The sequence below is a fragment of the Sorex araneus genome, chromosome 10 (genome assembly GCF_027595985.1).
Source record: "Sorex araneus isolate mSorAra2 chromosome 10, mSorAra2.pri, whole genome shotgun sequence".
In the NCBI taxonomy this organism is placed as follows: Eukaryota; Metazoa; Chordata; class Mammalia; order Eulipotyphla; family Soricidae; genus Sorex; species Sorex araneus.
In genome coordinates, this window is record NC_073311.1 from 790,239 (window position 1) to 814,243 (window position 24,005).

The window sequence follows — 24,005 nt, forward strand, 5'->3', positions numbered from 1 at the left end:
GAAAAAGGTTCAAGTCCAAGTACTGTGTTTCCTGAAACAGCCTCTCTTGGCTTTTCTTTCCAAATGCAGTTTCTGCTTCTCCCCCAGCTTTTTTTAGGTTTGTCTTTTACTCCACTCTTCTAAATTCCACAAGCTACTTCAAATCCTTTCTGCTTCTGGGCAGAGAGAGAGTAGAGTGGATGGGTGCTTGCCTGGGTTTGATCCCCGGCACCACATACAGCTCCTCTATCAGGAAGCAGTTCCTGAGCATAGAACTAGGAGTAGGCCCTGAGTACAGCCAGGTGTGGTCACAAACCAAAATTAAAAGACAAACAAAGACAAACTCTTTCTGCTGCTCTGCTGGTATTGAGCTAAACAGACACATTTCATGAGGGTGGATGGACTTCCCAGAGAGCCTATAGTACAGTGGCAGTGAGGCCACTGTCCTCTGCTGCCTGAGTGGGCCCGGTGTTTGTGTTTGTCTGGGAGGTGCATTTCTGTCCCACCCTTTTCCTTAGCATGTGCCAACTTTCCCCTGGCCTTGGGCCCCCGGGGCTGGTTTATTCAGGAGTCTTTGTTCCCCTTCCTCCTTTCACCGAGGGCCTAGGCTAGGGCTCCCCTTTCTTCCTTCTTGGACATGTTCTCATTCCCAGCTGGCCATGACCGGATCGTGCCTCACCTGGATTCAGACTCGGTGGGGGTGTTCCGTGTCTCTTCCTGTGGACATAATCAGCATTCTCCTCTGAGGGCAGCCGGTAGCCGCCTGATCTGGGGAACCCGGTTAATTCCAACTATTGCTTAGTCTTAGAACTTTTGGACGACAGAAGGGTCTTGCACCCTCAAAAGTTAGATGATTATTTTTTTAAAAAGAAGAGGAGGGAGACACTTTGTAGTCAGGAAACTCATGTGAGGCAGAAGTGAGCGAATCTGTTATTCGGGAAGGGATCTGGGCCTTTCCAGCATCCACAGAGGCTGTCGGTTTGATTCCATCAGTGTTCAGGGCTGCAAAGAAATGCTGAGATGATATCCAGTTCTCTGATGTTGTGAATCAACAATCTAAGGCCAATAGAAAGAAATGACGTATGCAAGGTGTCAGCTAGGTGTGCAGCAGGACTCAAAGTACCCCGGTCCAGACTAGAGGTGCACGATCACTCACCTGGTATCTTTGGTCTGGGAGGTGTGGTGGCCAGTGACCAGGTCAGCGCTTTCCAATGTCCTTGCAATGGACTCTTCTGGGACTTCCCTTTCCCTAATAGCCTTCATTTGTTTTCTAAAATACCTGTTTAGCATCACTGAAAATCTTTCCTCCTGATTCAGGCAGCTTTGAGAGGGAGAGGCTGATTGTCCAGATGGAAGCGTGGGAAAGCTGCAGAGACCTACTAAGAGACACAGGTGTTAGAGAACCCAGTGCCCCCAGTCCCAGGCTCCTCACTGAAGGCTGCAGTCAGAAGTGGGCCTTGACCTGTGTCCCATGCCGGTACTGTGGGCCTTTGGAGCTCTGTAAGGACAGCAGGCTAACTAGACACTAAGGCTTTACGTTGCTGCCATGATGGTGGAAACGTTTTTGCTCCCATGGGCAATGAGAGCCGTGGCTCTCTGACACTTGTCAAGCACGTGTCTGGGTCACTGAGCTCCGCTCCTGGGCATTGTTTCAATACCGTGTGTCTGGGCCTCACTGTGCCCAGGCCAGCCTGCCACTGTGCCAGCCGGCCATGTGGAAGCTCCCCCAGTGACAGCCCTTCTAAGAAAACCAGAGAGAACTCTCCAGTCAACAGAAACACATGTCCTTTTCCTGATTTTTTTGGGAGTTAGAAGACACAAAAAGAAACAACCTCAGTCCACCCTGGACCATGAGGAAAACTTAGATCATGCTGAATTTTCCATTTCGTTATCTTCTTTTTTGAAATCTCTGCATCAATATGGTTGAACAAATGTTCACACATTTTGTTTTTTTTTCCAGATGGGATTGCTCTATACTTACTATTTTCAGGCCTCAGTCTTCATGTGCAGTGACATATTAGGGACTGTTCCATAGAAAGAAGCTACTGTAGTTGCCCTTTAGCAGTGGCAAGTGGTGTTGGCAGTGACCATGGGTGGGCTGGCTCTCTGCCACCTGGGGGCACCTCTGCCTGGCCACCTCCAGGTGCTGACATGCACCCTGTGGCCAGTGACAAAGGGGGAGGGGGCTTTTGGGTCACACCCAGCAGTGCCCAGGGCTTAATCCTGACTCTGAGCTCAGGGAACACTCATGGTGGTGCTTCGGTGACAGTACGTGGTGACAGGCGATTGAGCCAAGGTTGGCATGTGAGAGCAAGTGCTATCACCCAGAGATAGCACACTGTCTCTCCAGCCCTGCTTTCTCTCCCCCGCACACAGAAAACCCTCGTGGACGTCACGCTGGCAAACAGTGACATTAAGGCCCAGATCAGAAACCTGCAGCAGACCTACGAGGCCTCCATGGACAAGCTGCAGGAGAAACAGCGGCAACTGGACATGGCCCAAGTTGAAAACCAGCTGCTGAAGATGAAGGTAAAGTCGGGAAGGGTACGTTTCCTCCAGATGTTCCTCTTCTGTCTTCCTTTGCTGTCTCTTTTCTCCTTTTCATCTCTTCCCTTCCCTCAGCTTCTTGCCTAGCTTCTTTCCCCTTTTGTGGACAAGGCTGGGCTGTGTCCTGATGGTCAGTTGGGCGGGAGTCCCCTGTGAATGCCCCCTGGGCTCCTTCTGCCCTGGGGCTCACGGCTCTGGGATAGCTCTCAGCTGTGCTGACCCGAGGCTATAGGCGCTGTTTCAGTTTCCCCTGAGGCTCAAGCCTTTCTGCCCGGCTTCACAGGTCTGAGCTGGTGGGCATTCAGCAAAAAGCCTACAGGTACCACTGAGACCTGCCCCCGGCCCCCGCTGTCCCTTGCACGCCCAGGGTTTCTCATGAACACCCTCCTGAACTTGACACACATTTCAGACCCAGTGCTAGGCTGAGACTCATGAATTCCCGAATAAATTCGTCTGTATTTAAGTCTGAGACTTCCAAATGACAGTCCCTCGATGTGGGGAAAGGAGTTGAAGGACTGAGTACAGGGTTCATATGGGGGAGGCCTGAGTTTGATCCCCAGCAATGGGGGACCCCAGACACCTTCACAGGAGTAGCCACCAGCACTCCAAAATGAAATAGAAATTAGAGTTTGTGGCTTTCGCCGAGGAGAAGCCTCATTGGCTGGAGTGCAGCACAGAGTTTAGTGCTTGACCAAGACCGTGTTGGTTCAAAAGGCTGTTTCCGACTTAGGCAGAGCCTGGGCCGAGTCTGTCGGCCCAGCCTGAGGGGCTCGGGTGGAAGTGACTTCAACACCATTGGTGAGCCCCTGCAGGCCGGCTCATGGAACTACCCAGAGACTTTTTTCATCCTATTGTAATTCCTGGAACTGGCACAGAAGCTCCTATCGGGAACCAGCCTGCGCAGAGGCTGCTATCTGGGAACAACCTGCACAGAAACTCCTATCCGGGAACAACCTGCACAGAAGCTCCTCCTCCTCTCTCCCATCCTGCCCTTTTCCATGGCAAATTGCCCCACGAAGCCCCACGTTAGGGTGGGTGCAGTGTCTCTTTACAGACCCGTGAGCCTTGCCTGGAGCAATCACACTTTCCTGCCTCCAGTCGGCCCTTCCCACCTGACTCTCCTTCGGTCTGGTTCTTCCTCTGCCCAAGCTCCCAGACCTCCCAATGTGGCCCTGCCATTGCACTGCATTGGGGTGGCAAGCTGGGGAGCAGGAAAGACCCCCACCTTCCGTCTGATTTGTCCCTCGCACCCGAAGAATCCTTCTCTACTGTCCCACAGGCCAGCCATAGCCATTCTGAGGAAGGGCCCCTCGTGCTGGCGGGCAGCTGCCCCTCTTGGCATCGCTCCTGATGGGCATCTCTACCATTTCTGGCTTCTCCTTTGCTAAGGTGCGGTGTCCGGTCCAGTCCGTATTGTCTCTCTGCTCTCTGCCATGGCCTGCATTCCCGATGGCCATGCAGGGGCTGTGCTGTTGAGCCTGAGAGCATCCACAGGTGGCTTAGCTCTCTGAGGAGCCCGCCTCAGCTAGCCTATGGTGGCCTGCTTTAGAAACCAATGCTTTGCTTTGCCACCTGCAGGGTGCAGGGCACACAGGGTTCTGGAAATCTGCATTTGTGGTGGACTCAGAGCCCTGGGTCTCTCCCAGCTGGTGCCAGCCTTTGTTTGAGGCTCCCCATTGACTGGTGTGCTGCTCCCCAAACCTGCCAGTGATGCAGAGAAGAGAGAATTTGAGGGTCTCAAGGAAAGCTTTTGCCAAATCTTTGGTAAGTAGTAGGCAACCTGCTGAAGTTGGCAAGTGTCTTGGCTTCCCCAGAGGCAGCCAATAGGGACACCACAGACCCTCCATGGTAGTGACCCCAGCAGGGACGCCACAGACCACCTGTGGCCTCAGGTCAGGGGCATGAGCATCTGCAAGGTCAGAGCCTGGGCAGAGAACAGACAGTGGCCACTTCAAGCTCAGCCCCTCACAACTGTCCTGCCTTCCTCCTCTCCTGGATGGGCCTGCTCCAGCCAGCTCAGTTCCCCCTCTCCCCCAGTGGGAGTATCTCCAACGGTATGGGAAGGATGACTCTGTTTGGGTTATCTGCACTGACTGAAATCATTCAGTGTTTGTCCTTCCCCCTCCAACTTCTCTTCACATGACCCCCTCCAGTTCTACCCATGTTGTATTAAATGGCAAGATTTCATCTTTTCTTACAGCTGAGTAATATTCTATTTGATTCCATTGGTAAGTATTCCATTGCTGCAGTTTCTTTATCCACTCATATATTTTTGGGCTTTTGTATTGTTTTCTGATTCTGTCTATTGTTCTTAGTCCTGCAGTGAACATAGGTGTGCAAATAACTTTTTAAATTAGTGTTTTCAGATTCTTGGGATAGATAACTCAGGAGTCGAATCACTGAGTCATTGTGGAAATTCATTTTTATTATTTGAGGAATAGCTACACTGATTTCCATTGAGACCTAGCCAGTCATCACTCTTTCCAACAGAAAATGAGGGCTCATTTTTTTACCACATCCCTGCCAGCACTGATTGTTTCCAAACTTTTTGACATATGCCATTCTCACTGGTGCGAGGTTATAGTCATTTTGATTTGTGTTTCCTTGGTAATCATGGAATAAACGCTTTCTTATGCCTCTTGGCCATCTGTATGCGTTCTCTGAGCAATTGTTCAGCTCCCCTTCCCATTTTCTGATAGGGTTACTAGCAGAGGTTTTAAATATTGAACATTGATGAAGTCTAGTTTATCATCTATATTTGTCACTTATCATTCTGTGACATTAAGAAGCCATTGCCTAACCAAAGATTGCAAAGATATGCCTTATATTATATTCTCAGAGACTTGTACTCTTAGTTTCTTACATTGAGGTTTTGGTTCCAATCTGAGTTACTATTTGGATGTAGTATGTTAGGTTTCATTTACTGTAGCCCACTGTTATCACTCACTGTAATTCACTTCTTTTTGAAAGCACTATTGTTTTCCTATTGAATGATCTTGGTAACTTTGTAAGATTAATTTTTAAAAAAAATTTTGCTTTTGGGTCACATCCAGCAATGCTCAGGGATTACTCCTGGCTCTGCACTCAGGAATTACTACTGGCAGTGCTGGGGGGACCATATGGGATGCTGGGGATCAAACCTGGGTCAGCTGCTTGCAAGGCAGGTGCCATACCCACTGTGCCCTTTGAAAACTCCCTGAATGGCTGTACTTCGACTGCTGACTGAGCATTCGGCATCGTTTTCTTTCCACGCCTGCTCAACTCTTTTGCTTCTTCCTTCCTCGTGAGCTCTGAGTCCTGGCTGAGCTCAGAGTCCTGACGAAGGGTTTGCTGCAGTGTTTGTCCATGTGTTCAAAAGGTGCCATTGTCCCAGAACAGTTGGAATGCAGCGGCTGCAGAGGGCCTGATGCTGTGTCTGTGCAGGGGGTCCTCCCAGGAGGCCAATGCTGGGGTTTGAGGGGTCCTCCTAGGAGGCCAGTGCTGGGTTCTGAGGGGGTCCTCCCAGGAGGCCAACTCAGGGTCTGATGCTGTGTCTGTGCAGGGGGTCCTCCCAGGAGACCAACGCAGGGTCTGGCACTGTGTCTGCAGGTGGAGTCCTCCCAGGAGGCCAACGCCGAGGTGCTTCGGGAGATGGCCCGGAAGCTGTACAGTCAGTACGAGGATAAGCTGCAGGAGGAGCAGCAGAAGCACAGAGCCGAGAAGGAGGCTCTCCTGGTGTGTATGCCTGGTGTCTCCCTATCAGGATGTTAGGAGGGGTGTGGGCAGAGGGGACCGGCTACAGGCAGAGGCTGAGTAGCTTGACAGCACCCCGCAGGCTGAGCGTGGTCCCAGCGCCACCACAGCCTGCGGGATCCAACCCGCAGCTAACCGTGGGAACCCCATGAGTCCCACAAACAACCGCATGAGTGATGTGACCATGTGGTGACTCCCAAGTTGCTGCCATTACAGTAATATGAACAAGGGTGGTGGGAATATCTAAGTTTACTAAGATAGTTTCTGCTTGAAGAGCATCTGTGAATCCTCATAGAGGGGTGGAGAAATGTATTCACTTGCTCTCTTCCCCACTCTTCCTTGATTCAGCCTAATACTTGCATGGAATAGCCACAAATTTCCTGTTCCCCACCTGCCTCTTTTTTTCCTTCTTTGGGCTACACCTAGCAGTACTGCACCCAGGGATCCCTGTACCCAGGGATCACTCCTGGCAGTGCTCAGGGGACTCTATGGGGTGTCAGAGATGAAACCTGGGCAAGTGCCTTACCCACTACACTGTCACTCCAGTCCTATCCCCCAATTTCTATCTCTAAACTTCTCCTTTCTCTAGCTAGCCTGGGCACTGGCCAGCATCCAAGTGACTGGGGGCTTGCGATGAGACACAGGTAGAAATGGACATCCAGCCAGGGAATCAGGAATGTTTGTCCACTCTTTCTTAGACATCTGGACTCCAGAGGGCCAAGGAGAACCAATGACTAGGCCCACTGCAAAACCACATGCTGTGTCTTTCAGAGTGCCAGCCAGAATCGTGGAGGCTGAGTTCTTTGAGATGCATCTGAGTCCTAAGGTTGTGTTTGGAAACACACATTGTGTTGAAGCAAGACCAGGATGCTGTTGGTGAGCTGGGATTTCCGTGGCTGCACTGAAGAGAATCTTGTTTCTTTTGCAGGAGGAGACCAACAGTTTTCTGAAAGCAATTGAGGAAGCCAATAAGAAGATGCAGGCGGCAGAGGTCAGCCTAAAGGAGAAAGATCAGCGAATTGGGGAGCTGGACAGGTTGATTGAGTGCATGGAAAAGGTAACAGACTCCTCTCTGCCTGTGACCCATTGCCTGGACCCCCCTGAACATCTGCAATTCCTCACGTGTGGGTTTGTCTGAAGGGACAAGAAGCCCCTACATGGATGGAGGACCTCACCTACTCCTTCAAACTGTGATAGTCTTATTTTTAAGAAAAGGACAAAACTGTTAAATAAAGTCAAAGAAGTACTACAAGGTCCATTTAATATTTCCCATTATAACTATTTTTTTTTGAGCTAAGATGCATACAGTTCCTAGGTGGCTGTTTCAATTTCAACTGTCTTTTTTTTTTTTTTTATTGAATCACCGTGTGGAAAGTTACAAAGCTTTCAGGTTTAAGTCTCAGTTATACAATGCTCGAACACCTATCCCTTCACCAGTGCACGTATTCCACCACCAAGAATCACAGTATACCTCCCTGCCCCCCAGCCCCCCCACCTGTTTAGCTGATAAATTTCACTTTACTTTCTCTTTACTTTGATTACATTCAATATTTTAACAAAAAACTCACTATTATTCTTTGGAGTTTCTCCCCCCAAAGTTGGACCTGCTGAAAAGGAAGCATTTGATAATTTCTTTTCCATTGCTGAGAATGAAGAGATATGAGTTGAGCGGCTGCAATAGCAGCCGCGCTGTTTTGGATTTCTGTATTTTAGTATTTTAGTAACTAAGTCCAGAGAAATTTCTGCCAGAAATTGCATCATTGCAAGCTCGTACCTTTCTGCTACTTTATATTCCACATATGAGTGCAATCTTTCTATGTCTGTCTCTTTCTTTCTGACTCATTTTACTCAACATGATATTTTCCATGTTGATCTACTTATATGCAAATTTCATGACTTCATCTTTTCTGACAGCTGCATATAGTATTCCATTGTGTAGATGTACCAAAGTTTCTTTAACCAGACAACTGTTTCGGGGCACTCTGTTTTTTTCCATGTTGTGGCTATTGTAAACAGTGCTGCAATGAGCATAGAAATGCAGATGTCATCTCTACTATACCTTTTTGCCTCTCTGGGATATATTCCCAGGAGTGGTATTACTGGGTCAAATGGAACTCAATTTCTAATTTTTTGAGAATCGTCCATATTGTTTTCAAAAGGGCTGAACCAGTTGGCATTCCCACCAGCAGTGAAGGAGAGTCCCTTTCTCCCCACATCCACGCTAACAGCGATTGCTTTTGTTTTTGAGGACGTGGGCCAGTCTTTGTGGTGTGAGATGATATCGCATTGTTGTTTTGATCTGCATCTCTCTGATGATTAGTGATGTCACATTGTAACTATTTTAATGCCTGAAAACCCTAAGGTTCTTTACAAAATTAAATGCTTAGCAGCCATGTTTGGCTGGAGCCCCACACCAGGATTTATTTACTCAGTGGGTCATCAAGCCCAATAGTATATCTGGTTTAGCAGTTGCCTCAGCACCAGAGCCTGTTGTTCTGGGGACATGTGCATGAAGGGCTGGTTTCTCTGCACTGTCAGGGTTAGGGACACCCCCTGCACCTATGTGGACATGGTAAACAGGCTGACCGGAAGGCAGGCGTTGAAGGCAGGAACGATGGGGCTGAGTGGGCCAGAGTGGAGAAAAGCAGGGAGACCGGAAGTAGAGAAGCTGGAAGAAGGCCAGGAGGGAGGAAATCGGCCAAGAAGGAAGTGAAGGTTCACAAAGGAAGGGTGACCTTGAGCAGGTGGCAGTTCACTTCTTGGAGATGAGAGGCATTTAAGGCCAAAGCTGTAGTGGTTTCTGGGAAAGACTCTCTGACAGAGTATGAATGTGAAGCAGCAGTGGTTTGTACAGACCGTGACCTGTTGCTCCCAGAAGCCATGCTGATGCTGGAGAGAGAGTGGCCATGGGAGGGGACCGTCTGGGTTTCCGCGCCCCCGTGTCTACACCGGAGCCCCTCTGCAGCCCACTGGTGGAGGGTGTGAAGCAGGAGCAGCCTCAGTTCAGTGCCCCAGCTTTGGGGCTCCCCGGGGCTCCCGTTTTAGGCTCTCTCTTTGTTTGGGAGGGACGCAGTTGGTGGCAGTTACGCCTCAAACCCTGAGGGCTATGGAAGCTGATCGTTCTTTTTTCCTTTGGGAGCCACGCCTGGCAGGGCTCAGGGACCACTCAAGTGCTGCTCAGGGAGCCACATGGCATGCCAGGGATTGAGTCAAGGTTGACTGCGTGCAAGGTGAGCCCCCTTTCCTGCTGTGCTGTCTCAGCAGTAAGGAGGCTTATGCTCCTTTCACGGGAGAGCCTGTGATGCTGTGTTTAAGATGGATGTCCATATCCCTTGGAGATGGTAGTGGTAAAGATTGGGCAAAAGAGCATTTGCTAGAAGTTGGGTGACCCTCTTCCACATGACTCTTCTCTTGCAGTGGCAGAGAAGTCTGGTTTGTGTCCAGGCTCCCTCCAGTGGTCGGTCGTCCTGTGGCATAGAACAAAGTGACCTGGTAGCATGGGAAAGCTGTTTCCCAAAGGCTGTTAGTGCAGTCGTTGTTGTGCAGGTTTCTCGGGCTGGAGGGATAGCACAGAGGTTAAGGTACTTGCCTTGTACGTGGCCAGCCCTGGTTTCTTCCTCCAACACTGCATATGGTTCCCAAACAACACCTAGAGTGATCACTGAGCACAGAGCCAGGAGTGATCCCTCAGCACAGAGTTGGGAGTGAGTCCTGAGCACAGAGTCAGGAGGAGTGAGCCCTGAGCACAGAGTCAGGAGTGAGTCCTGAACACTGAGTCAGGAGTCATCCTTGAGCACTGCTGGTGTGACCCTAACTCCCTCCCCTCCCTAAACGAACAAAAATGCAGGTTTTAGAATCAGAAAGACTAGGGTGTGGGACTTGCCTCTCTTTCCAATTAATGCTAGTGACTTGATTTTTCCGAGCTCAATTACTCTGTAAAAAATTGCTAATAATACTTTTTCCTTCCGGGCTTCCCGGAAGAGTCACTGAAAGAATGCAGAGGGCCAAGCACAGTGCCTGACAATGGGGAGAGGCACTTGCTCTTCCAAGCCTCTCTACTGTGGACCCCTGTTTCTCCATCTGAGTGCTTCGGTAGAGCACGTGCTCTCTGACAGCTGAGGGTCTTGTGAGGCCCTTCCTGTGCAGCAGGGCAGTGCTCCGTACCTTTATTCTGATTGTGGGTTCAGAGATGTGTACACGTGTGTAAGAAACCCATGTGCCAATGCACACACAAAGCTTTGCTGGATCTCAGTCTAGACACCCAAACTTTTTTTATTTTATTTTATTTTTGCTGTTTGGATCACACCCGGTGATGCACAGGGGTCACTCCTGGCTCTGCACTCAGGAATTACCTCTGGTGGTGCTCAGGGGACCATATGGGATGCTGGGAATCGAACCCGGGTTGGCCATGTGCAAGGCAAACACCCTACCCACTGTGCTATCGCTCCAGCCCCAAACACCCAAACTTTTAAGTGTGCTCTGAGGCTTGCCCTGCGTTGTGACAGCTTTGTTTTGGGGTGGGAGCGGTGGAGTGGGGCTCACTTCTAGGACAGTTAGGAATGTGCAAAGGCACATTCTTAGCTGTGACTCACCAGGCATAGCAAAGTAAGTTGTTGGTAACACTGTAGCACTGTTGGCCCATTGTTGCACCAGGCACCAGTAACGTCTCCATTGTGAGACTTGTTGTTACTGTTTTTGGCTTATCGAATACGCCACAGGGAGCTTGCCAGGCTCTGCCGTGCGGGCGGGATACTCTCGGTAGTTTGCCGGGCTCTCCGAGAGGGATGGAGGAATCAAACCTGGGTTGGCCGCTGTGTGCAAGGCAAACGCCCTACCCCCTGTGCTATCGCTCCAGTTGTCAATAGAGGCTTGAAAACAACCACCACCAGCTGCCATAAAGGGGAGGGGAGGGAAAATGAAAGTAAAACAAGGCAAAAATCTCACTTAAAGTTGATCGTCCTTTATGATTTTAAGCACCCTGATGGTGACATATTCCTTCTGGTCAGAATAGGTCATTCCTCCTCTTCCATGGTCTAGCCTTTGGTAAACCACTTCAAAGCTTCACAGTAAAATTAAATACATTTTCAAAAATTTATTCGAACAATTTGGAGGTAAGGAAGTTTGAGATCTCTGTGACTAGTAAGAGTTTGTTGGGAGAATTTCTCAGCCTAGAGACAAGGGACATTATCACTTAGAGGAGAGCCCACCAGTTGGCCTGCTAGTTGAAAAGAAGGATTTGATAAGTTCATTTTAAAGAAATTTATTATTTAAAAAAGTTTAGCTTCTTTGAGTAATAAATAAGTTTATTTTAAGTAATAAATTTCTAATATCTTTAATGTATTCCTAGCACAATTTTAGTTATGATAGTTGTCTAGATTGTTATCTTATTCTTGAGGGGAGGTTAAATTTTTAAATTTATATGTCTACACTAATCTCTACAAATCTGTTGTTACATGTTCCACTGAGTTCTGGAAGGTGAAAGTCAAAAAATTCAGGTGATGGCTGGGAGGGCTGCTTGGAGGAGAATCCATTTCCTGTTGTTTCCAAGTTCTAGATTCCTGGCCCCATTCTCCAGAGCCAGAGCCAGGGTTCAGCTTCGAGCCTGACTTTTTCTGATCATGACTCTGCTTCCTCTTTCTAAGGGCCCACCCGGATAATTCAGGACAATTTCCCCCTTTTCAGGTCTGAAACATAATCACATCAGCAAAGTTCCATTGTCCATAAAAAGGAACATATTCACAGATTTCAGAGAGCAGAATATGGATATTATCAATATCCATATTGATAATATCCATTGTTATAGTAATTTTTTTGCATGAATCTACTTGTCTAAATAACACCCAGATTGCTTATAGGATATTATCTGTATTCCAGAGCTTTTTGGATAATTTGAAAATAATCAAGAATTTGCAATATCACAGGCTATTGGTTGAGAGTATTGATTATTTACAAGTACACATTTTCATAAGAGGTCCCCCAGCACTGCCAGGAGTGATCCCTGAGTGCAGAACCTAGAGTAAGCTCAGAACCCTGAGCACCACCAGCTGTGACCCTCAAAACAAATAAAAAGGTTTTTTCCTCAAAGGTAAGTAGAGTATCTGGGCTGATGGAATCCTTTATAAAAAAGCACTTGAATGGCTTATTTTAGATATGTCTCTCTGTATATATGCATTCATGGTTAATTCATACTGGGGCTACAGGGGTAGTACAGTGGGTAGGGTGCTTGCCTTGCACTGCTTGCTATCTTCTATGCCAGGAGTAAGCCCTGAGCACTGCCAGGTGTTCCCCCCAAAAAAATAGCATGACTAATTCATATTTATTAGACCAGAATTATAAGGAACTCTGAGAGACCATGCTAATGCTTTTTGTCTACATCTAAGGAAGATATTTTTGTTATCAATTATGCAGTTTGACAATAAGAAAGGAGAGTGTCCCCTGTCCAATAAACTGGTGTGTTCCTAGGCAGTTACCCAGGTGACAGATGGAGTCACATTTCTTTCAGAGTTTAGAACTCTAAGAGAGACTGTTTCTCACAGTTCTGGACCTTATTCATTCAGTACAGAGCAGAATCTCATAGCAGCTATGGGTTGTGTGTACAGTTTTGGAGTCAAATGCCAGAGCCAGTCCTTGCCCAGTTTCCCATTGTGTTGTACTCCATGTTCCTCATCAGGTTCTCCTTCATCTAGGATATTTATCTTTAATTCATGAATGTAGTCTATGGGTTTGGCTGCAGAATAGTCTGTTTTGAGCTTCGTTTAGGCTTTGGGGGTGTGTGAAACTTTTGATGGGCACGACATAAGAGACATAAGAACTTGAACTTCCTGCAGTTGGGTTTGCCCGATCTGTGTTCTCTGCACTTCATTAGTTAAGTATCGGTCTCTGCTTGCTTTAGGAGCGCCATCAATTGCAGCTTCAGCTAGTGGAGCACGAGACAGAAATGTCGGGAGAGATCACGGATTCCGACAAGGAGAGGTGAGACAGTTGTCCTTGTCATGGATTTCGGTGCCAGACACTGGGTTTCTGTGTGATCCCTGGGTCCTTGCATTTGGCCATCACTGCCTATGGGCACGGACATTCAGAAGTCCAAGCAGACAGCTTCCTGACTGGAGCTGGTTTTTATTAGGAGCTTCTGAGCCAGTGTTGGGGCCCCAGGCTGGTGGCAAGTGCCATAGAGCAGAGCACACACTGGTGCCAGTGCGAAAGGGTGATCTAGAAATGTCCTCCTGACCATGGCTTCATGGGATGTGCCTTGTTGACGAGAACAGTCATCAGTTCTTATTAATACCAGTACCTGGGAAACACATTTGAAAACAGCGCTATTTCTGAACACTGTTTGGTCACCCTTGGCCTTGCCCCCTGGTCCTGAGGACTTGAGGCAAGACGTGGTCTTTTCTAGAAACCGAGAGGCAGAAAGACTATGCATGGCCTTCTAGAGAGGGGAAACAGGCTGGGATGTTTTGAGCAGTGAGGGGCAAGTCCCCAAGAATCTTTGAAATCTATGAAACTGGAACTTTTACCTTTTCTTTTTTTTTTTCTGGTAGTGTTGGGGCCACACCTAGAAGTGCTCAGTGGCTGTTCCCAGCTGTGTGCTCAGGATCACTCCTAGTAGTGCTTGAAGGACCATGTATGCTGCTGGGGATTAAACTGGGATCAGCAGCATGCAAGGCAAAAGTCTTAACCCTTGTACTATCTTACTGGCTTGAGGTTTCCCTCCCCTCCCCCTTCCCTTGTTTGTGAAGTTATAGCGGTTTCCTCCAGTCTGTAAGGTCGAGGGAGGATCTGGTAGAAATGGGAGTAGTACACTACCTGCCAGGCCTTCATGCAGTGCCTGCCCCCTTTGAACTGCCTCAAAGTGGTTGCTAGTTCCAACTAAGATTCCACAGTTCCCAGTGCCTGATTTCAGATGTTTCATTGTATTCTTAGTCTGTTCTCCTTACCAAGGGAATTTACTGGATGTTCCAATATTGTATTACCCTCCCTACAGAGTTTCTCATACCAGTTTGTGGTATTAAAAGAAAACTTCAGGGGCTGGAGTGATAGCACAGCAGGTAGGGCATTTGCCTTGCACGCAGCCGACCCGGGTTCGATTCCCAGCATCTCATATGGTCCCCTGAGCACGGCCAGGGGTAATTCCTGAGTGCAGAGCCAGGAGTGACCCCTGAGCATCGCTGGGTGTAACCCAAAAAGAAAAAAAAAGAAAACGAAAACTTCAGACTCTGAGAAGGGGGAACTTGGCAGTGGGAATCTGAGAAGGAGCTCAGTCTTCCCTCTGCCATGGGGCAGTGGGTTGGAAGTTGATTTCAGGAGTTAACACAGGGAGAAGACTGTCTTTCTTTTTTCTTTTCCTTTCTTTCTGTTTTTTGTTTGTTTGTTTTGTTTTTTGTTTTTGTTTTGTTTTGGGCCATGCCCAGCTATGTTCAGGGGTTAGTCCTGGCTCTGCACTCAGGAATTACCCCTGGCGGTGCTGGGAGGTGGGGTGGGACATTTAGAATTCTGGGGATGGAAGCCCCATTGGCCGCATGCAGGGCAAGTGTCCTACAATTCTGTGCTGTGGCGCTAGCTCCAGACCCTGCATCTTATGGCCCTTCCTCGGTCTGGCTGGTCATCCTTCCCGACTGCGTCTCTGTTGCTGTTTGGACAAGACTCAGAAGCTCCTCTGCTCTTTCTGGTAGGTATCAGCAGCTGGAGGAGGCGTCCGCCAGCCTCCGGGAGCGGATCCGACACCTGGATGACATGGTGCACTGCCAGCAGAAGAAGGTCAAGCAGATGGTGGAGGAGGTAAGTCCTGAGAAAGGACCTGGGCTTAGCAGGCTCCAGAGGGGTGGTACCTGGTGGGTCAGGTGACATCCCACCCCCTGGGCTTTCTGTGTCCCTCAGAGAACTAGTTCAGGCCTCTTGACCTCTGAGCCAGAGGAGCTTCTTCATCTCTGTTGTGGGCCAGAGTTATCCCTCTGCCAGAGGCCCAAATCCACAGCTAATGCTGGCAGGCTATGTGGTGCTGTGCAAATCTCACACCCATTCAGAGACTGCTAGTGTGGCCCTGGGGGATGTCTCAGCTCAGGGAACAAAGCATCGGGCCTGGGCTGGGCTGCCTCTCTGGTTAGGTTCCTTCCTGTGCCTGATCCTTGCCCAGGGCCTGCTCACTCTCCCTGTCTCTCCCACCTCTCCCATCTCTCCTCATTTCTCCCCATCTCTTCTTGTCTCTCCCACCTCTCCTGTCTCTCCCTGACTCTCCTCATTTCTCCTGTCTCTCCCCATCTCTCCCACCTCTCCCGTCTCTCCCCATCTCTCCTGTCTCTCCTCGTTTTTCCCCATCTCTCCCTATCTCTCCCATCTCTTCTGTCTCTCCCGGTCTCTCCCCGTCTCTCCCACCTCTCCCCATCTCTTCCCTCCCCATCTCTCCCATCTCTCCTCATCTCTCCTATCTCTCCCATTTCTCCTGTTTCTCCCATCTCTCCATCTCTCCCTGTCTCTTAGGTCTCTCTATTCTCTCCCCATCTGCTCCTCTCCCTACTCACTTCCTCCCTCTTCTCCTCTCACTACTGTTTCTCCTTCAAGCTTCCCCCTTCTCAGCCTTTTTCTCTGTGTTTGTGCAGTGAATCCGAGTTATGTGTCTGTTATAGGTTGTATTTACACAATTGTATCTACACAATTCCGTTTATCAAACTGAAAGACCAGGTTGAACATTGAGAGTTCACTAAGGGTTGATCAATGACTCTTTCTTGCCAGATCAAAGGGAATCTGGCAAGTGAAGGGAATCTCATTGCATCCGTGTTTGGTTTTGTTTCTTACTCAGTTAAAAGCCAGATGGAATATGGGACAGTTGGAACTGACAGGGTTGTAAGAATTCCACAGGGGCAGAGTCTCCCACTTGTAAAGCAAAGAAAAAGTTGTGGGCCCAGAGATGGGGGGGAGGGGTGGGGCGGGGAGAATGAGTGAGCAAGCAAGAGCGCGCGCGCGCAGAGAGAGAGAGAGAGAGAGAGAGAGAGAGAGAGAGAGAGAGAGAGAGAGAGATTCCTCAGTGGACTTGAGCAGGCTTTGCACACTGGAGCCCTGGCACCACTTGATTCTCTGAGCACTGCCAGGAAAAAACCCTGAACACCAAACTAGAAATAGCTTTCAACATTGGTGGGTATTGCTCAAAACAAACAAACAAATAAGTAAATAAAAGAAAAAAGATTACAATTTAATTAACATATATTTGATAGTAGAAATGGGGGGTGGAGTTTTCATCTACTTCTATTGTTTTGAAGAATTCCTTCACTTTGAGAATAGATCACTAAAATGGAGCTTATACCTGCTCCTCCTAAGGAACACACAGGGCAGGCAAATGGAGTAGGGCGTGTTTGTTCTCATCTAGAAAGCGTTGGCAGTGTAGCGGGATTAAGGCAGGGAGGGCCTCTCACTCCTGCTTGCAGGGTGCTAGACACTGGCTAGCATGTGTTCTCCAGTGAAAGCTCAGGCAAACTTTTGAGCGCTGTGGCTCACAGGTGCGTGTCAGAGAGCACTGGGGAGAGGAGTTCAGTGCAGAGTTGGACACGCACCTCAAGCCCGGGGATGCCCGAGGGGCCTCGCCCACACACAGACTGTCTCACTGATCCCCAACAGCAGCAATGGCAGTGCATTTCCCTGTGGACAGGGTCACTGTCATGTTAGCATCCCCGAGGCAGATGACCTCTGCTTCTAAAGTCCCTGACAGGACAAGCTGTCCCGCTCCCCTCTGGGATTCTGCATCTCCCTGCCCTCACTGCAGGATAGGGTCTGTGTTCCCTTCTTCCTAAAATTAGGTCACCAGGGGCTGGAGAGACAAGTCTTCTGGGAAAACCATTTGCCTTGCATCCAGCCGACCTGAGTTCCATTCCCCGAACCACAGAGTGTCCCTGCAGCCCCATCAGGAGTGATCCCTGAGCACAAAACCAGGGGGAAGCCTTGAGCACTGCCAGGTGTGGCTACCAAACAAAAATAAAAGAAAATAAATGTAGAGCAGCAGTAGCAGCGCCATAGTGTTCGAGTGCTGATTTGGGGGGCCAGAGTGACAGTGCAGCAGGGAGGGCATTTGCCTTGCATGTGGCCAAACTGCGTTCAACCCGGCATCCCATATGTTCCTTTGAGCCCTGCCAAGAGTGATCCCTGAGTGCCCAGCCAGGAGTAAATCCTGAGCACTGCCTGGCATGGCCCCCAAACCAGAAACAAAAACCATAAATGTTAATACTATTGTAACCATATTACCTAAGCTACAATAAAATAGTTAAATATAAATGAGTGGAGATCTTGGGCTTGTGTCTCGTTATCCTACCTGGGATTTCTTATCCCTTCAACAAGCTTCCATGGGCACTGGTAGGCTTGAAATCAAGCGTGAACTTAGACCTTACCATGAGTGTTAGTGTCTATTAGCATCAGCAACTGGATCTCACCAGTGAGAATGGAGGGAGGGCTAATGAATTACCCTTTCCTCTGTATCTGAGCAACTATCATGGAGTAAGGATTAATGTTTGTATAGTGCAGCATCTCAGCTCACACAAAGGACGGTTTAAAATTACAGTTGTTCTCACTATCAGTGTGAATAATTGTTTTAAAAAGGCAAAAATGGGGATTGGAAAGATAGTAGAGCAGAGAGAACTCTTGCCTTGCATGCGGTTGACCTGGCCTTGATCCCCACACCACAGAGGTTCCCCTGAGACCCCCCAGAGGAAACCCTGAGTACCGCCAGGTGTGCTCCCCACCCCACCCCAAACCAAACTGAAATAAAAACCGAAAATCAGAAACATAAAGGCATAGAGGGATATTGGTAAGTGAGTACATTTACAAGTTCAAGAAAAGAGAGCATTCTAACTATTCAGAGAGCACATTGAGAAACTGAGGAAGAAATTGGCTAGGTGCATGGAGATTGCTTTAGAAAAGAGGCATAAGGAAGAGAGAAGGGATTTTGTTATATATTGGGATGCAGGATCCGGCCAGCACCACTGGGGGGCACTTGCAAAAAGGCTATTTTCAGCTTTTCATTAGTGGAATGAAAAGATTTCTAAGGCTCGCAGCTCTGGGAAGGTACTGACCCCTTCAGAGGGTGCATTTCTTATGAGATAAGAAGTTAGGGTAATCCCTCACACACGTCCTCCCCATTAAATAAAAAGGACCAGAGAGATAATATAAGGGTAAAGTTCTTGCTCTGTGTTTGACAACCCTGTTCAACAGCATTGCATATGGTTTTTCTGAGCACAGAGCCACGAATAACCTATGAGAAGCACCAGTGTGGTCCCCCAGGCCCCAGTAAATCAGTAACAAAGAAGAGGCCGTAGCACCACAGAAGCCCCATGTAGAGAATCATCTGTATGGTGACAGGAGCCTCCTGGTCATGAGTTATGATTCAGCATTATCATTATTTTTGTGTTGGCAAAATCAGTGTAGTCAAAGCAAATCCTCTTCAGGTTATTGGGTAAGTCTGAGAACTCTACATGGCTGGATCGCTCACTTACAGAGTCTTGACTTTAGACTGTGAACTCTAGCTACCTGCACAGAGACAAATGTGAACTGAATGGAGGCAGCTTCTGGGACATTTCCTCCTTCCCAAATTTGCAGTGCTTTAGTCCTAATATCTGTGAAGGAGCTAGTTTATTTAACGATGGGCTTCATTTCTGAAGCCTTGATCACCCGGCTATTATTAGCAAGGTCCTTGGTATCCTTAATGCCAAGCAGTGCATTTTCTTTCACCTCAGTAGAATGTGAACTCATCCTCATCCTCATCATGGATTGAGAAGTCTAGGGGCTGACGCTGTCAGTGGTGATCAGGCCCTGCTCAGCCTGCACTTGGGCAGAGGCCCCTGTTTAGAATAAGCTGGCCTGGTGTTGCTACTCTTAGCTCAACAGGGATTTTTATTGCGTGGGTTACATAGGAAGGGCTAGTGTTAGGATGCCCCTTGCAAAATAAAGGTGTGAGATGCATCTTAAGAACCATGTTTAATGAAAAAAGACAATGCCAGAATGCCAGGTGTCTTATAGGAAGTGTGAGTAAAATTCCTCCATGATGCTAGGTCTTTCTCCCAAATTGAGTCTGCTTTTGTGGTAGATGTCAAGGGTTGGATATTTCTGTATTGCTAGTTCATGGAATTGGCTTTGAACATCAAACCCAGATATATACTCCCTGCAGACTTTTTAAGGGGTTGTCAGGAAATTGGATCTGCAAAAATAGCATTCAGGAATTGGCCCCCCTCGGTGGCTGGTCCTTGCCTCACAAATCTCACACCTGGTGTTAACTGAGTCCCAGAGCAACCGTGGTACTGGGCTTCATTTCTAAGGAACAGAATTGTTCACTGTTGAGACTAGATCCCTAGGACATTTGAATTTTCAGCAGCGTCTCAGGTACCACAAGACCAGAGACTGCAGGAAGTCAAAGCTGGAGCAGGGAATGTCTTCACTGATCTCAGGACAGTTTCCCATCAGTGGGGCTGTTCCCACCTCCTACCTGTCCTCTCCAGCCCAGCCCCCTAAGAGCCAAAATGGAGTGGGGAACAGGGGGCAGTCTGCCAAGGGGTAAGTCTCCGGAAGGAAAAAATAATTCTTATTTGTCCTCTAAAGGGGAGTGGTATTTACATTCTTTGGCCAATGGGCAATGATATTTTTCAGATGACTAGGTGATAACTTAGTAGGAGTAACTTTACCTTTCCCCATGAAAACCCTAGGCATCCCTTTTTTCATCATTTTCATCTTCGGATTCCCTCTTGCACTTTGTTGAGGAAGCATTCCTCCAACAGGAAGGGTCTGAGAGCTCGTCTTCCAGCTGCAGGAGCCACAAAGGCACCACCTCCATGTGATTTTGCTGCAAAGTACAAATGTTCGAAGGAACAATTTTTTTATTAGTGTGTTTCTACCCATACTGGACTTCAGGATCGCTTGGGAAACTGTATAAAAATTAAAAGAAAAGGCTCGGGCGAGGGAAGGGACGCCTCACCGCACCGAGCCAGGCACAGGGCCTAGGGCAGTAGCTGTCTCTCCCGCCAACCGAGTTCGGTAGCCTCCAGCCACTTCCCCCACCCCGGGCAGGTTGATGGCAAAGATGTGGCAGGCGAAGGAAGGAACGGAGCCATGATGGTTGGTCTAACTTGCAGTTTATTCCAATCTTCTCTCTATACACTCTCCCGACCTCTCTACACCTTTCCGCCCTCTATACACTTTCTGCCTCTATCCACTTTTTTTTTCACCTCCTCTCCGAACCCCCATTTATTGATCATGGCCCTTCCAAAGGGCGCAATACATTGACGTCACTAAAGGCACCAAAAGATCTTACAGGAAGAATGTTGAGGCAACATAATTCTCTTGTATCTGCAGGCCGTTAATCTAGGCCCCCCGGAAAGAAGATACAAAAACAAAACCAAAGCCTTCTTTGGGCTGAAAGCACTCGTATTTACATCCCAAAGGCCAGGCTGGGCTGCAGCCTGGAATCTACAATGTCAAATCAAAGCCTGGCTAGCACCTTAGATCTGCGGGGTCAAAGATCAGCTAGGTTTCTGTGACAAAACTCCAGAAGGCAGCTGGAAAAGGGGAAATATTCCAACATCTCCCCCCTTTTTGTTTAGAACAGATTTTAACCATAAAATAAAATGCTAGGCACAAAAAGTTCAATAATACTAGCAGAACACCTATTCTCTAGGACAGATACTCTTTCAGCAGGACCCATCCAAGGATGAAATCCCAATGGTTGTGTTTCTCCTCTCCTTGTCTGACAAACATATAAGCATTCACAATATTAATCATTTTGTATGGGCATAGCAAGAGATGCATTAAACTTTTAGAATTGCTCTCCGGGAGTCACCTCGATCTCAGACTACAGCGCTCAGGCCAGATTAGTCTTTCCTAGCCCTAGCAGGGCCCTGTCTCATCGTTGCTTTTGGATCATGAAATGACATCCCATGACCAAGCTCTTAACATATAGTTAAGCATTAGGCGCTTTGGCCAGGCCCATCTCGATGCCAGGGTAGCACACAACTTACCGCTTGCCCTGGGTCCTTCTTCGTCCCACGTTGGGACCCTGCCTTTTAGAGGGCTAGGAACTGAGGGTAACCAAGGCTACAGTCAAGAAAGCAGATGCCCGGGAATTAATAATATTCAAAGCCAATTAAATCCCAATTGCAAAGGCATAATATTAAATGTCTTCCTTTGTCCATACAAAAAGACATGGCTATAAACTAAACTATTCAAAAGACAGGAAGAGAGGAGAAAGACAATATCTCACTCATACATATAAAATCATAGATTTAACTCATCAAAAATACTTTGCCATATAACTGAAAACCCAATACCAGAAGGATAGTTATTACAGGTACTATGAATTTACAAATCCATTATTCTAACTGTTCATATATATATTATATGCTAACAAATGATTCTTAACATTACCCCATAAAAATTCAGTCAAATTTTACAACATGAGTGTTATACAAAATAAAGCATAATTCTAATCTACAGGAAATCAAAAGGGCATACAAGCTAAAACAGAAAGAGTTAAATTTCTGTTAAAATACATCAGGTTAAAAATCCAAATTAAAATGATGCAGTAAGAAAAAATCTATTGCATCCATACACTGATTATCTTTAAATTGCCATACCAGGCTTATTTCTACTCTTTTGTCTGTATGAACATAACTTTGATGGGCGTGGCCGATATACCTAAGCTCCTAGTGGCAAGGGGAGAAAGGACGAACCAATGATATCCAACAGGAAACTTAAAGAAACTGGCCAAGGAGAGACAGAGTACAGAGTTAGGGCACTTGCCCTGCCCTGATGGCGTTAGGGGACTTGTGATCCCTGACTACAGGACTAAGCCCTGAGCACTACTGGGTGTGGCCCAAACAAACATAAATTAACAAAAACATGAAATAAGAATATATAAAAAACTGGCATATTAAAAGAGCTGGGCACATGCTTTGTATGTGGAAGGCCTGGATTTAGTTGTCAACACCATATGGCTGCCTGGTACCACCAGCAGTGAACCACAGTTACAGAACATGAGTAGCCCCTAAGCACAGCTGGGTTTCACCCTCCCCAAACAAATAAACAGATGAACCAACCCTGAGCTGACAGTCTCTGGCAGATGAGGCCTGTAAAAGGATGCGATAGAGGAACCGTTAATAGAATGATACACTAGTGGTTTTCAGAGAACATCTGGACTCTAGCTGATGGTTGGGGGACAGGGTGGTACAGGAGATGGAACTCAGGGTCTTGGGCGTATCAGGCACATGCTCAGTCATGTGATCATGTGAACTGGCTTTCTGGATCCTGGTTCGTCTTAAAGCATCACAAGATCCCTGTTTGTAGCTAGAGTTGAGAGCCTGTGTGTGGGAAGGTTCTGGTCCACCCTGTGTCATTGGAGCTGAGGCCTGCCACTCAGCAAAGCAGTTAATTCAAAGTGATCCTTGGGGACCTCATTCTCCTGTGCCCATGTGTCCCCCCCACACTCTGCTTTATACAGTCCACTTCTATCTTTACTGAAGGCCTTCCATATGGCCCCTTTGCTCCTCTTTAGGGAAGAATTCAATTCTTGGTTGAAAGGAGATAATAAAAAAATAATAAAAGAGCACATTTGCAGTGCAAGATAAAGCAAGATTTTTCTATTCCTGACAAATGGTTTTGAAAGTATTTATTTGTCATCCCTTATGTGTTTTGCTTGCTCTTAAGAATGATGCTGTGGGGCCAGCCAGAGAGTATAGGGATAAGGCACAGGGATAAAGTTTGATCCCTGGCACCTCATATGGTCCCCTGAACCCCACCAGCATGATACCTGAGTGCAGAGTCAAGAATAAGTCCTGAGTACTTCGAGGTATGGCTCCCAAACAAAATAAGATCAAAACAAACTAAAACAGAATGATGCTATGGGCATAATGGAATATTTTTTGGAGAGTGGGTGGGTGGTATAAGCTCAGGTAGAGAGACTAGATGATGCAGAAGTCCAGAGAGTTTGATGTTCCAACCCCAACCCACCTCCAGTGTCAGAATTTCTGTACCCATGACCCTTGCTTTCCTCCACTCACCACCCACTTCCATAGCAAGGAGTCTTTATCTCCAACTGCTGTGCCAGTTAACAAAGAACTTCCCATTTCCTTTACAAGTCGAAATAACTCATCTCCCAGCCTCTGAAACCACTTGCACTGCATTACAGCTAGAAAATTTTCTTTCTGGGTAGAAATGTAAAGTAGCCAAAATGATGGAGTTAACATGCACTTTAAAATTAAACCTGCACTTATTAGATGTGGAAACTTCAAAAAGTTCATGTTCTGGTCTGTAAAGTAGAGTACATGATAATATCTAACTTAGAGGGTTTGGAGGGACCTGAAACCTTTGGAGGGTGGGAGGAGAAATAATGGAATGTTGTGTATAAAATATAATGTGTTAATCAAAACTTAGAAAACCTCCCAATAAATGCTGGCACTGCTGTGGCTGTTGCTGCTGGGTGGGGTTCTGCTGTAAACACCCAAAAGATGTATACAGCAGAATACATACATACAACATACATACAAAAGATACATCCAAAAGATGCTTTTAATTGAATTAAATTAAAAGCCAAAGTTTCTGGGTTGATTTCTTGACAATACAGAGATATGCTCTTCTCTTGGGAATCTGGGGGTCACATGGGATCTTGGGGTATGCTTCTCTCTTCTACATTCTGTGCTGATTGCTAGCTTAGCCATACTTCTTTTGAGCAGAGCCCATAAACGCAGAGCAATTCAAACAACATAGACCTTCTCCATCCCAAACAT

The 24,005-nt window shown here is 47.5% G+C and overlaps 1 protein-coding gene across 5 annotated transcripts in view; it reads left to right on the forward strand.

Moving 5' to 3' along the window:
- MYZAP (myocardial zonula adherens protein) overlaps positions 1–24,005 on the forward strand; it is a 120,279-nt gene that overhangs the window by 45,046 nt on the left and 51,228 nt on the right. For 3 of the 5 annotated variants that reach the window (XM_055118101.1, XM_055118102.1, XM_055118103.1), the window contains exons 6-10: positions 2,356–2,523; positions 6,115–6,240; positions 7,187–7,315; positions 13,151–13,230; positions 14,931–15,036. In XM_055118101.1, the coding sequence (XP_054974076.1) occupies positions 2,356–2,523; positions 6,115–6,240; positions 7,187–7,315; positions 13,151–13,230; positions 14,931–15,036 (609 nt within the window). The remainder of the gene's footprint in view (positions 1–2,355; positions 2,524–6,114; positions 6,241–7,186; positions 7,316–13,150; positions 13,231–14,930; positions 15,037–24,005) is intronic. The other 2 variants (XM_004602613.2, XM_055118105.1) reach the window with 1 other exon arrangement.